This window comes from Parasteatoda tepidariorum, chromosome 8 (assembly GCF_982258835.1).
Source record: "Parasteatoda tepidariorum strain Cologne lab strain chromosome 8, Ptep-v5.0, whole genome shotgun sequence".
In the NCBI taxonomy this organism is placed as follows: domain Eukaryota; kingdom Metazoa; phylum Arthropoda; class Arachnida; order Araneae; family Theridiidae; genus Parasteatoda; species Parasteatoda tepidariorum.
Window position 1 is genome coordinate 86,404,788 of NC_141762.1, and position 15,228 is coordinate 86,420,015.

General features: G+C 27.2%; 1 protein-coding gene across 7 annotated transcripts in view; it reads left to right on the forward strand.

Moving 5' to 3' along the window:
* Nucleotides 1–15,228, forward strand: part of LOC107456962 (uncharacterized) — a 28,465-nt gene that overhangs the window by 4,835 nt on the left and 8,402 nt on the right. For all 7 annotated transcript variants that reach the window (XM_016074966.4, XM_016074969.4, XM_016074967.5 and 4 more), the window contains 8 exons: nt 350–656; nt 6,356–6,459; nt 9,135–9,191; nt 9,877–9,963; nt 10,887–10,934; nt 11,119–11,177; nt 13,361–13,429; nt 14,252–14,336. In XM_016074966.4, coding sequence (XP_015930452.3) covers nt 350–656; nt 6,356–6,459; nt 9,135–9,191; nt 9,877–9,963; nt 10,887–10,934; nt 11,119–11,177; nt 13,361–13,429; nt 14,252–14,336 — 816 coding nt within the window. The remainder of the gene's footprint in view (nt 1–349; nt 657–6,355; nt 6,460–9,134; nt 9,192–9,876; nt 9,964–10,886; nt 10,935–11,118; nt 11,178–13,360; nt 13,430–14,251; nt 14,337–15,228) is intronic.

The following is a 15,228-nucleotide window of genomic DNA, read 5'->3' on the forward strand; positions in this document are numbered from 1 at the left end:
TCATTTTATAATTTTGGATATAAATTAAAAAATAAGGCTAAGAAATATAATCTGAGAATGCTGCAGTTTGATTTTATAATCATTTATAGGCTTTATATTGATTATTGGCTATTCTTTATAAAAAATATTATTTGCAAAATTGGTATTTTCTCGCTTCAGTCTTCTGAACAGTGCCTTCAAACAACTAATTTGAAATGCTAGCAATAAATTATCTCTATATATCATGTATTTATTATATTGTATATTTTTAAATTGTGTGCAACTTAATTTATTACTTTAATTTTATGTATATCCTGACATGTTTATCCACAATGTCAGTTTTTTTTTAATGTTTCGTAAATTTTTTTAGTGTTATGGAAATGATAATACTCCTGACTTTTGGAATTCATTCCTGAAAGACATTGAAAGAGAAAAGTTCCCTGTTACTGAAATTCCCAGTTCTAGTGAAAATCGTGACACTGACTCCACTTCTCGCTTCAGTGATAGTGCATCACCCCAAAGTGTCTCCTCGGGAAGTGATAACATGGAATCTTCGATTCTAATGGAGCCGTTCATTTCAAACTTTAAAAAACAGTCTGATCATGATCTGTACTCTGTGCCTCAAGTATATTGTGACAATAGTATATCAGGCTCTCACCAAACAGCTATTGAGATTGGTAATTATTTATCAGTATTTCAAGCATGAGATTCTTCCTCAGATCTATGATTTTTATATCATTTTCTGATCTTTTGCTTTATGTTAAAAGCAAAGTTGAAAATCTGGCGTTGTATACAATGCTTAAAATCGATCTGGCAATTATTAAACAATTTACATATTGCCTATGCATTGTAATCACTGCTAATAGACAATCTGGCAATGTATGTTGTTTTTTAGGATCTTACGAATTGTGCAGGAGTTTTGGAAAACCAATTAATTTACAATTGTCCGCATGATTGCCAAATTAATAATTCTTATTTTTCATACAATGTATACAATGCTTGTATGATGTGCAATGTGTGCTATGTATATATAAATTTGGGCATTGTATACAATGCAAAAAATTAATCTGACAAAATATACATTTATTAATCTTTTTACATAATGCTTTGGCATTATATTCACTGCTAGCGGACCAAATGGAATGGATATATATTTTTAGAACCTTACAAATTGTGCAATAATGCGGAAGTTTTGGAAAGCTGCTTAATTTACATTTTGTTGCATAATCACAATATATATTCATATAATTCCTATTTTTTCAGCAAATTATTGTTATTTACCCCATATACTTGTTTTTATCCATGTAATTTCACTCTTTTCAATTCAGAGAATTTGTTTATCCCTGATTTTCGTTGATTTAGATCTTTGCAAAGAAAACTGCTTTTGATTTTTTATTCTACTGGGTATTGTTAGTGTGTGTTGCATATGAAAAATATGTCTATTTTAAAGTATGTGTTTTCTCAGATTCGGAATTCAGAGTTAGTCTTTGTGTTTTTAGAACTTACAAGAAAAGATAGAATATGCAAGTGCTCTCTGTCTGCCTTATTGCAAAAGAGCTGTATTCTGGTGCGGTCAATACTTTTTTGTAAAATAAAGTGAAGGAATGTTCAGCTTTTGAACTGAGTTCACTGTGAAAATCTTTTATGTTAAATGTGAATATAATGTAGGATTACTTAAAATCTTTACAGTAATCTCTATATTAAAAAAAAAATTATTGCTGTCATCGCCAGTGTAAAAGTACCATTTGCTTAGAATCAGTTACTGCTTATTTGAAATACTTTTTATCATAAAAATAACTTGTGATTTCTAAAGATTAATTTTTAAAAAAAATTATCTTACAAGCTGGTATTTTAAAAATTTTTGAAACATTTCTTTAAAACACATTTTTAGTAAAATGTTGCCACTCCCTTTATGTATAACTTTAGTTTTTTAAAAGAATAACTTTTCCTGCCAGTAATTTTTTACCAAAATATTTAATATAAATACATATTTATAAATTATTAATACTGTTGATTATTGCTAGTTTAAAGTTATGAATATAAATTTGACAATTGAGAAAAGTCGAAACTCTTCTGCACAGCAGCTTGTGCTGTTGATTTTTTATCTAAATTTTTATATTTAAAAATCAAATAGATGGGAGAAAATTTTGATGCACCTTTCTAAAATATAGAGGAAAATTGTTAGTGAGACCATGGTCCAACATGGACTGTAATGCCAGGAAGTTAGTTAGTTTTTCTAAAATATCTCTGTTTCTAATAAAAATTTAAAAGCTGAATTGAGAGAATTTCACAAAGGACAGAAAATAAGGAATTTTTTTCTGTTACTTGATTACAGATTTAACTGTACTGAAATTTGATAAATTTTTATAGTATCATTGTATAAAATTCAAATTAAATTTAAACAACATAAAGTTTATATGAAGGAACTTATATTTGCAAATTTAGCTACATGTTTGTTAGATCAGGGCTGATTGTGCTCCAGAAAAACTCCGGATTTTTCGCTAATAATGATCTGGAAGTTTCCGGAGATCGAAGGTCCAGACGTTTAAAAAAAAATCATTGATTACAGAAGTTTCTGGAAATCAAATTTTCAAAAATGGAACTTAAAAACGCAGTTTATTTTATTTGTTTGTAAGGGAGAGCCAGAGAGATACTTAATAAGCTTATATTCATGACTAATATTCATTTTTTATCAGTAACTAGTTATTATAATCATAAACTCAGGAAAGAAAAACATATTTGTTAATTTTAATTACTTCTCCTGGTCCTCATAGATATGTGTAATTTTAAATATATTTTAAGTGAACTAAGAAATATTGAGAAAAAGGAAAACAAACCTTGTTTAAATTTGTTTCAATTTAAATTTTTTTTTTTTTTTTTTAAGCAGGAAATTTTCCGGAATTTTGACTTGGGCTTACTGTATAAGTTCTGCTTAATCACCCCTGTTAGATTAAGCAGAACTTATACAGTAATCTCTGTGACCACATTGAGGTTGCACTCGGTCACATTTGGATTTATGAAGATAGCGCTGCAGATTCAATCTGTAAATTCTGCTACCGGGGACATTTATAGCTTATTTTAATTGATATTTATTAAATTAATAATTCATTTTTACTCATAAAATTTTTGATGCAGAGGTCTTCAGGTATTAAACGTCTAACATGAAGTCACATTTTTAAAGTATGAATGTAAATAATTGTTTTCTTTATTAAAGAATAAAATAAAAAACATCCTAATTAACAGAGCATGAACTTTGTACTGTTTGTAAATATTATTCTAAAATATTAATTCTTAAATTATAAAGGATTTTTTTTAACAATGTTTGATATGCTTCTCATGTTTTCAAAAATCTGATTTTACCTATCTTGACAAATGCAATATTTAGTATTGCAGGCACTAAAATAACGTGAATATATACATATATTTGATGTCTCGTGATTGTTACTGTGTTTCTCAATTTAAGAAATGTATACTTCAATATATAGTTTATAGATTTTAAAATTGTTTTCAACTTGGAATTTTTGGAGATTTTTATTTTCAAAATTAAAAGCAAAGTTTTAAACAGGACAATCAGCTTGCTGCAAGCGAGTAAATTGTTAAGTAATATCTGATACGGGGTACTTTTATTTAAATTAAAAGTGTTGTACAGATATTTAAATACTCCTTTTAAACCTGATTTTTAAAAATTGAATTGAGGAAGGTTGGTTAATTTATTCTGTTGAATTTTTAGGTATCTCTTCATTTTTTTAAAAAATTATAAATAGACCAGTAAATTATTTAGACAATATTTTCGAACCACTTTCGGCTATTAGTATTAACAAATTCTACTTTTTTTCATATTTGTATGCATATATTATTCTATCGTGATTTGAAAGAAATTTAATTAGTATAAATTTTAACGCATTTTTATTGATTTTAAATCTTACAGTAAATTAGAGAAATGTTAGTTAAAATTAAGTGCGCAAATTTTTCTCTTTTTTAAGTTTATTATTTGTAATTATGAAGGTTATAAGATGTTTCAAAATCATAACAAAAATACTTTTTAGAATGCTTTAAAATAAGGATTTTGAAAATGTTGTGATCTATCTTGTACGAGGCAATCTCCTTTAACTGTGTTATATAAGTTAAACTATATAATTCTGAAAGGATCATTTTCTGTTAAGCATAATTCATGCATATTATGCAATAATTTGTTTATAATTCTACATAGCTGTAAGTGATGTTGGTATATTTTTTTCTTCATGATAATTGAATCTGATTTTTTTTGATGATTGCAAATTTCATGATCGCGATTTTAATAATTATTATAGGGTTTCCAGGGTACTTGAAAGTCCTCGAATTTTGTTTAAAAAAATCATAGCCCCAAAAAAGTCTATTTCTGTGATAGAGTGCTTCAAAAGTTTTTAATTTTCTCAGGGTAATTTTCGAAACGGCAATAATAATCTTTCCTACAGAAAAGAATAAAAAGAGAAAATTCAAACAAAATGATAAAAATTTTAATCACTCCATCTCCTTTTGCGGATTTTTTTAATGAAGGATGATAGTTCAAAGTCATCTAAGTAGGAGTCTCAAAATCTTATCTAAATTTAGAAAAATTCCCTTACTCTTATTTACCCTTCGCCTATGATTGGATCACAAAATACAAGTAGGGTCTGGAAAACCAACAGTGAAAAGAAAAAATTTAACGAAACCATGTCTAGTATTAGCATTGTTTTAGCCATGTGTTGTATGCCATGCACTAAATTTGTAATGTGTGGTCTTTTAAACTTTTTTTTAAAAATTTGCTAATGTGAGAAAATTAAAGTTTTATTCCAAATTGTAGAGAATCTAAGAAGAGTTTGCCGAAATTCTGATATTTTTTCCTTTTATAATACTGAAAATCTGGTGATTTCTAACATATGCAATTTATAATGCAATAAAATATAAAATGGTAAAGAAATTTGTGCTGAAGCAACTTTTGAAAAGCTCCATGATTATAAGTGATCTATGAATCAGTGTGTCAAAGATCTCATTAAAGATATTTGTGAATCACTCATCTGGGTTTGCATGCTTTATGAATCATGCAGAATGATACTTTTCTGAATCATGCATCGCAATTATCATTTAAGTGATTTATGAATCACGCTTTAATATTTATGTAAGAAGGATTTAAGGATTACTGTTTGAAATTCTTGTCAAAACGATTTATAAATAACATTTAGCAATTCTGATTTAAGTTACTTATTGAATCATGAATCTCATTTTGCATTGCAATGATTACCAGATTATTCATCAATTTTTTCATACAAATGATAATCAAACCACGAATTGAGAAATTAAAGTATTCAAAGAATTATTCAATGCAATTCACATTAAAGTGATTTATGTATCTTTCATCAGGATTGATGACTTGTTACTTTGAGTATGTTTCCAACTGTATCATTTGCTATTCATATTATTTCAACCTATGTTGCATTTCAATTTGCAAAGCATACGTTGTGATATGTAATTTATGCAATCTTCAAGGCTTGCTTTATCTTTCATGTAATTTGATTTATGTTTTCTTTATCACGATTTGTATACATGTGATTTAAAAATTAAGCATAGTGAAGAAAGTTTGGTAAATTTTAGTTTATTTGTCAAAAGATTATACTCTAAAAGAGTTTATGTCCGAAATACATTACTAATATTCTGAGGTCATAAAAATATATTGTGTTTTTAAGATTGAAACAGATATGCTAAATATTATTTTTCAATTAGTCCTAATATGCTTCATAAAATTTTTCATGAAAAGTTTTACTGGTGCCAATCTTTAAAAGTTGGCAATTATGCTAATGTCAATTGGAAATTTTTGTTAATCTTCAAACTGATTTAAACTGCAATGTAACTATCAAACCATTAGTAGCAGTGGGCTACACATATTAAAAAAGTATCACAAGTATTAAATTTAAAATTGATCAACTTAATATATGCTTTAATGTAATGAAATCTGTTGAATGTTTTTTGAAAATTGAGTAGGAACCCTGTATTAAATATAATTCCAAGGCAAACTACTTTTTTAGTGCTAATATACTGTGATTAATTTGAAAGATTCAATGTTTAATTTCACTATTTTACACATCAGTGATTTATGCTTTTTTTATCAAGCAAAGCTGATAAGAGTTTCTAGAGTTTTACTTTATCATCCTTATGAAAATATCTGTTTTCAAAAATTAAGATAAAAAAATATAGTCAAATACCTAGTACTTTTCATGTGAGAAAGTTATATTTTAATCTCTTTTAAATATAAATTTAGGAAGTACACCTTCATTAGTGTGACCTTATTTTTTATTTTAAAATGTTTATGTATTTAACTATATTTTTCAAGAAATTTAAATCATTCATTGTTTTGTTTTAGGGGCTGATGTAATTGTAGAAACATCTGAACATTCTCAGTTAGATGATTCTAATCATTCAACCATAATCACACTGCCTTTGCCACAAATCACAAAATCATCCACGGTAATTATAGATATTAATTTTATTGTGTTATAAAAGTGTAGTAGAAACCTGATAATCCATCTAACGTTTGGTATTGAAAAAGCTGTAGTTAAAATAAGGTAACCCTGATTTGGTATTTAAAGAAGCTGTTAAAGTAAGGTAATAGTATTTGTTAAAAAAGCATTTCTAAATGTGAGTTATTTGTAATCCATATCAAATGCATAAGACTCTTTAATAAAATCAATAAGCTAGTGTTAAAATTTTTTTACTTTTGCGAGTAATGCTTTAACCTCATAAATATACATCACTTAATTGTATCGAAACACACTGGTGTCTAGTTCTAGTTGCTATCAAATGGTGAATATTATAGTTGAGAAAATTAATATCATGCTTCACTTTGCGACAAAATGTTTAAAATTCAATCTGGGACTTGTAAGACAAATTATTTTGGTCCCTTATAAAGTATGTTTTCTGATGTCTACATTTAATACACATTTTCTAGAATTCTTAGAAAAATGTAGCCATAAGACTATGAACTCGAGGACTCCTAAATTGATATTTAAAAGGGAAAGGGGGGGGGGAATATGTTTGAAAACTCCGACCAATCACTGATAAAGTAAGGAAGAGCAAAGGAGACATTAAAATAATCAAAAATCACCTATTGTTAAGTTGGTTTCAGCAAGTTCTTTTTAAGTTTGCAGTTTTTGGTCATCTGTGCTACCTGACATGTGTCTAAACCACAGACAACTTACTAATCATCTGAGAAATTATTGATCTACACTTTAAAGTGTATTAGAGTGTCATAAATCTTTAGGAAGACTACTCCTCTGGAGAAAGCTGTCATAAGGGTGGGGTAAGCAGAGCAATTGCAGGTGGGCCCACATTTCTAAAATTCTCGTAACTCTCAGTGATATCTTTAATTGTAAAAATTTCATTTTTAAAAAAAAAAAAAAAATTATTTTTGGTATTATAAAGTTTTCTTTTCTATTTTAATTTTATAGATGTAGAAACCTTAAACCTAAGCTAAGCTTCTGAAGAATATGGTTTTTGCAATTTTAGTTCCAGAAATCAAAATTAGAAACTAAGATATCTTTTAACGTGTTTGTATGTTTATTAAAGCTTGGCTCTTTAACCCAAAATGTTTATTTCTATAGAATTTACACCTGATATTATTATTATTGATAAAATTATTCAAAATTTGAAAATAAATTTTAAAATAATTCTAACTAAGAAAATGTTTAAGTTGTTTGATCTTTGAAATGAAAATTGGAATATATATATATAAAATCGGACCTCTTTTTTAATGAATTAGTTAAATCCTGATAATAAGTTCGTTAAATAGAAAATCACCTTTTGAAATATTTAAACAGCACAACAGGTTTTAAATTCTTAAACACTAGACATAATTAAAATAGCAATTGATGCATCTTTATCTTGTAATTTAGTATCTACTATTTATTTATAAATCTTAACCATAAAAGAAATCTGCATGGAAAGCAAGAATAGAGCAAAACATTATCCAGTGTTACACTATTATGCTACATACATTTTCAACTAAAAAAAGCTAAATTTATGTATAAAATTTTAGCTGCATTTGTTATAAAAGTAATTTTATCATACATTACCATGCGTTCTTAAGTTTAATTGCTACTGATAAAATCCAATAATTTTGTCTGAGTTTTTCGTTTGAAATGCAAGCAAAAAGGGAAATAGATACTGCTTTCTCTAAAAGTTAAGTACCTTCAAAAATCAATTCAAGATCATTGCTCCCATTAAATGCTTTAAGTTTTAAATGCTCTGAAATATTTTGGGAAATAGGGAAAGCGAATCTCAAAGAAAAGTTCATTAAATAGAAAATTTGGAAATTAAATAGAAAATTGTTATTTGGAGGTTATTTTATGAATAAATTTCTAAACAATTCTTGGATCCTCTTACAAAATAGAGAAATTCGTGAAAGGGAAGCTCATTAAATAGAAGTCCGAAGTGTGAGTGTATATATATATATATATATATATATATATCTATTTCAATACACTAGGCAAAAATCACCAAGGTCCATTTTTAATTGGGATCTAGCTTAATAATTTAGTTATAGCCTTCCAAATGCTAACGATTTCTCTGTCCCCCTGGCTAGTTCAGGAGAGTAGGTAATCCTTTTAAAAACATTTTCCAGGTGATGAAAAGGGCTTCGCTAAACTGCCAACATCACAGAAATTTTGCAGCCTTAGAAAGCCTCTTTTAACTAAACCCACTGCCGGTTTTAACATTTTCATTTTTTTTCTGCTTCCAAATATTGACATTTTTTTAAACAATTATGTTCTAATTCCATTTCCCATTATCAGTAAATTGTATTGGGATGATTTTCACCTCTCCGATTCTAGATAGGTAGGCTAATAAGAGCGTAAAAATAAACTCTTTTTCTATTTGCTGGACTATTTGTTAGTAGAAAATGATGTGAGGTTTTTTGTGTGCATGATAATTTAAGATGATTGAAATGGATTACCACTTTCTATGTGCAGAACACCTTGAGTTAGGATTTCAAATATTATGGATGTCCTGCAGTCAAAATAGGCAATGGTTCTGATAAATTGGGTTCTATTGTACTTTATCCATAACATTAAATTATAGAATCTGTTATGAAATCATTATTTTCTTATTGCAATTCTTGATATGTTCATGATTTTTTTTTTCTTTAGAAATCTGGAAGGAAGCGAAAGTGTGAAGATGATGATGACTTAAGTCTTTTCAGCACAGTAAGTTTATAAGAATTTACTAATTAAATAACTGTTTTTTGTACTGTTATTTAATAATATTTTTAACAATTACTATAATAATTTTTATTTTCAATGAAATTCAAAGTGAAATTTTACTTCAAATATGCAAATGACAATTTTATAATCTGTGTTGAAACAAAAGTATCATTTTTTGTTAATGGGATTATTGTCTACAAATATTTTAACTATTGATTCTGTAGTTAGTGCTTCTTAAAAACTTTCAATATTTACAAGGAAAATCTTAATGTTTCTGAGTTTATAGGCTTTGATTGTTGTTTTATAAAGTTTGGCATTTTTGTTTGAAATATGCATTTTCATAATGACATTCTTATAAATTTTTAATATAATTTTTTTAACTTTATATGCACAACTTCTGAAATGAATATATTGTGTCATTGAAGAACTAATAAGTATTCTGTTACATTACACTGAATTTAATAAATGTGAATCAAATTTACTAAATAAAGATTATTATTCAGATTTTGATAATTATTGGACGGTTTAATTTTGAAAATATAAATTTATAAACACTAAAATTGTTTCTATTTTATCCTTTGCTTATCTTAAAATATTGAAAAGTTTATATATTTAAATATGTGCATGGTTTCTTGACCTTTTTAAAACATTTTAATTTCTGTTGAATCATATGATTTCCACTTTTTAGATTCCAGATTTACATTTAACTGAAGATGAAATGAAACTGATTAAGAAAGAAGGCTTACACATTCCTACTCATCTCCCACTCACAAAGGTATATTAATTCAATACTTAACCTTGATAACCTAAAGATTACCAAATTTTGTTTTGATTCTGTGTGCTTATGCATAGATTTACAATAAAATATATATGCTGTGAATTAAATGTTATGAAAATTTTTTTTTTCACGGAATAAGAATTTGTAAGCACAACTAAGTAAAATTTCCCACATTGTTTTTCTCCTTTGACGCTCATTAAAAATCTATATTTTTTGTTAGCAATATTAATTAGCTAAGAGGCAAACATTTTGACAATCTATTTTTTTTCTCTTATTTTAAGTAGCTATCTGTTATTGTTTGAAAAATATTTCAATTACGTTTCAAATTATTATAATGGATATATGACTGGAATTAAATTCTTGGCAGTGGCCTCAAGGAATTCTCTTTCTTATAATATTTAACGTTTTTTTTCCTTCCCCCCTTATAAGTGGGTGTTACCAGTCCCTTATTATATTTCACAGAGACTAAGCATTTGTTAGAATAGAAGTTACTTTTCAGAAAAACGACAAATCAGTGATAGTTATGAATTTTTTAGAAGGGTAACCAGGTATTTTTTAAACTTTTCAAGCAAAGCACACATTGTTAGATTTTTTTTTTTTTTTTATTCATTTTTTATTTTATTTCTATTTCATATTTTTTTATGTCATCAACTAAGATGTTTTTGATAAATTAGCATCTAGCAAAGATCTTACGTTATATTTATTTAAGACATTTTTATAAGAAATAAAGCAAAACATTCCTTTAAGCCACCAATAAGGATTAAACTAAGGATAAAATTTAAGTATCTTTGGAGCTTTTGCCATATTAAGCCTTTTCACTACCAGTAGAACCCAAATTTGCGGCACAGATTTTTTCGTTAAGAAACATGTTAATTAGATAAAAGTTAACCATTTTATTTTATGTATTGTTTATCTTATAGGCTGAAGAAAAAGAGCTGAAAAGAATTCGCAGAAAAATAAGAAATAAGGTAAGACTTCCATATTGAAAACAAGCTAAATATTTTAAGTTTTGCTTATGTTAATTATATTATTTTGCTTCATTAATTTTTTTAAAAGTTGTATAGAGTTGAAGTTAAATAACTCTAAAATTATTATAATAATTTTTTTAACTTAAGTTGCATTTAGTTTTGATAATATTTATTATTATTTTAGCATTCAGCTCAAGAAAGCCGCAAACGGAAAAAAGAATATGTGGATGGCTTAGAAAATAGGTAATTATTTCTAATGTGAAAATTTAGAATAGGATTATGAAACCTAATGAATTTGTCGGCCAAAAATAGCCCGCAAATTTCTTATTAGTCAATGGCCTTTGAATTGTCTAATATATTAATAAATATGTAAAAGAAAAAAAAAGAGAATTATTTTTCGAGCTAGGCTTTGTTACAGTAAGTTATTAATCTAGTTCACAACCTTTCTCAAAGAATCTGAATGTAACCATTATGAAAGTTCAATTAATGCAATGGGGTCAGTGTTTGCAATGAAATGTAATTAATGAATAACTCATGCAAATTAACTAAAAATAAAAAGAAAATTTCAAAAGTCTGTAAGAAAAGAAAATTATAATTTTTCAAAATGCTGGCAACAAACGTCAAATTTTTTTAAAATACTGTATTAGTAAAAAATTGTTTTCCGAATAATTAAATTTTAGGATAAATGTAAATTTAAGTTACCCTTTTGTGTATAGCTATAAACTCACCATAATTTGCTTTCTAGCATTATAAATAGGTATATTTGTTTGAATTTATTTGCATTTTTATAAAATTATACAGTGAAATCCCATTATAGTGGTTGGTGAACTTGGTTGTAGTGAACCTTTTCATTGGTCCCTTCCCAAATTCCATTTAGATAATGTTTTTTTAAACACTTATAATGTATAGGTGAGAAAATGGTAGTTTGGTTATAGTGGACTCAAGTTTCATTTCCTTAAGTTTTTCTCAGTCCTCCAACTTTAAACTTGCATGTGCATGCTGCTCACCTCCATTCAAAAAGTCAAGTGCATTAAGCTCTTATTTCTACCTCCAAATATGACTTCTGTGTTGCAGCTCAAAGACCATGACGTTATTCAGAGTCTGAAGTCCCACTATGAAAGATAACTATTGATGCATGTTTTAGAAAACTACGAAGAAAGCAACACAGACACAGAATATAGCATCTCTTCTAGTTTTGTTTGAAAAATGATAGAGGCAGGTGACACCAATAACAATTTGCAACTGTTTCTGAAACACAGGTCTTTCGAAGGAAGAAAAAGACTCCAATGTGAAGGAATTAGATGATGAAGACAATTTATCTATCTCTAATGGCTAGAAAAACAGGAAGACATTTTTCCTGGGAATGTATTGATCAATTTGAATGTTGCAATGATGAAGTGAGCATTTCTGGTACCCCTACCTGTGATGGCATTGTCTCTGAAATTCAACAAATGAATGAAGATTAGGAAGAATATCAATTAGAAGAAAATAAAATTTCAGCATCATCTATATATGAAGTAAAACACACAGTAAACAATCCTGAATATTTTTTTCTACAGAAAATATGGATCAGAAAGTCCTGAATTCCCCTGCATATTGAAGATAAGAAAATTGTTGAACTCTATTTAAATCGAATTGTCTTTCAATCAAAAATCACTAATTTCTTTCATAAAATGTAAAATTAAAAATCCATTTTTAGCTAAGTTAGTATTTCTCTCTATAAAGTTTAATTTATTATCTATTTAATTCGTTAATAATTTTTAAAACAAATTATGCAAAATCGCAATCCCTATTTTCAGTAATTCAACTATCATATGCTAAAATATATTTTTAAAGAAATTTGGATGCAAGAAACCAATGTTTATAGTGGACATATTAGACACAGACAGTTCACTGTAGCAGGGCTTGATTGTACATAGTAAAAGATTAATTATACATTTGTAACTCAATTATGTTACTTTCGAATAAAATCTTAATACTCTTTGTATTTCTTTAATTACAACATTATGTTAATGTTGGCCGCCAAAACTTGTCTTTTGTAATTTTTGTGGAATAAGCAAGAATGGTAGTACATCTGATCTTTAGTTAGATTTAAGTAATTCGTAAACAGTTTTTTAATCTTTTACGAGGCAGAAAATTTGTATCAAAAAGTGTATTCAAGAACAGCCCAGAGGATTGGTCATCGTATACATATCCACATGAATATGATTTGCTTTATGTTTACATTTTTCAAAATGAAAAGTAGTTAATCTAAAGGTGTTAAATAGATAATAATTATTACAATTTTAGAGGTTTATATTATCAAAAATAAGTAACATAGTTTTTATCCCACTGTCCTTGGAAGGTTTAAGCATTTAGTTATAAATAATATTACTTAAATAGTTAATAAGATGTAGCTTTTTTGGTAACATTTGTTTTCATTTTAGAGTTAAAATTTGTACAACAGAAAATATGCGGTTGCAGAAAAAAGTGCAAGTGTTAGAAAACCAACAAAAGTAAGTTTTTGTGGCTGAATTTATGTATCTGAATAAATTTATATTGAAAATGCTTAACTGTTAAAAAGGAAAAAAGATATGGCAGGTAAAAAATTACTAATTTTTAATTGTGCTATTTGAATTGTATATTGATCAAAAGAAATAGCTTTTGTTTTAATTATTAGAATTTATTATCTACTTTGAATTCAAAGCTTTATTGATATTATTTGAATTGAAGTAAGTTATGTTTTATAATCTTAAAAATTCAGTGATTTTTATAATTGTAATTAATATTGAACTAATCTTTAAAATTAGTATAAATATAGTTGGATATTAATATCTTATATGCAATGAGTGCATTTAGAGTTATCATAAAGTACTCAGTATGCACAGTTATCAGAATTCTTTATTATGGGCAATAAATTGCATGTTTCCTGCCCAAAACTAAAAATTCTGACTGCTTAGTTGATTAACTATGTATGTAGCTTTTATTAATGATAGTAAATAAATAAAATAGATCAACTAAATGTGCATGGAACAGTTAGTTATTATTAAATTAAAATAATGATAGACTGAGTTATTATTAAGAAAATAACTATTATTATTATTTTTTGTAAATTTTTTAGAAAAAAAGCTAATTATTATTGTTCTGAGGAAGGAAAATGGTTTTAAAGTATTTTCAAAGTTTGAACACTTCGAATTAATATTAGACGTAGCTTTTACTGCAAATTTGAATACAGAATTCAAACATAATTTGAAAACGCTTTTTTATTTTATTTTATGTATTTTATTTTTAAAACATTCTATTAGATGTGGCTAATATTTCCGCATTGTTACCTACAGAGGTTTGTTGGATCAAATTAAACATTTGCAATCAGTCATTGCTGGAAGTTCTACAAAACAAGTTCCAACTAGCACATGTTTTATGGTAAGTATCATTTATCAAATTATTTGAATGGGTTGTGATAAATCAAGAATTTAAATTATATTGTATTGATCAATTTGGTATGGATTGTTAATTATTTGTGTGGTGGTGTCGTTCTTTTTTACTCTGGTATATTTTAATTATTATTAATAAAACTTAGTTTAAATATTGAATTTTATATCTATGCCGTGCCATAAAATTTGTCTATAAACCTAAGTTCTCTTTTCTTGTATCTCTCCAATACTCCACCCTACATTCAGTACATCATTGGTCCCTTAAAGTGGCTTTTTTATTTGGTGTTTTTTTCTCTCCCTTTTTTAATGCTTGGTCTCTACAAAATCCCTATTTTTTTTTAAGAAAAAGTTTGTATCAAATTACCAGCGTATACAAGTGCCAATTTTTTTATTATCATTCTTTAGTCAAACAAAAAAAAAAAAAATATTTTTCTTCTCATTTTCCAGTTTAGGGTTGATTTTTTCTTTTTTTTTTTATATGTATAAGTAACCGTCATTGAAAGGCCAACCCAAATTTTAGAGTTTACTTCTACTAATGTTGAACTCCGTAGCCTTGTAAGTTTGAACCCAATCCAGAAGACAAGGGAACTCCTGGATCAAGTATTGGGTAAAATTTGCCTTTGTAGAGGACCTGTGGATGGAACTAATCCGGATTTGCGTTACATGGAGAGGAAAACTACAAAAACCTCCCACGCTTAGCCTGATGTCAAGAGGAATCTTAATTCGTAATCCATCTACCACTGAGGCTAATTTACATCAGCTCTGTGCGAGCTGGGTGCTGGATTCAAACCCAGTTCACCTCATTGGGAGGCAAGCGCTCTCCCCTGAACCACCATGGCACATTGGTGTTGATTTAATGAATTCTTGCAAAACTGGTTTCC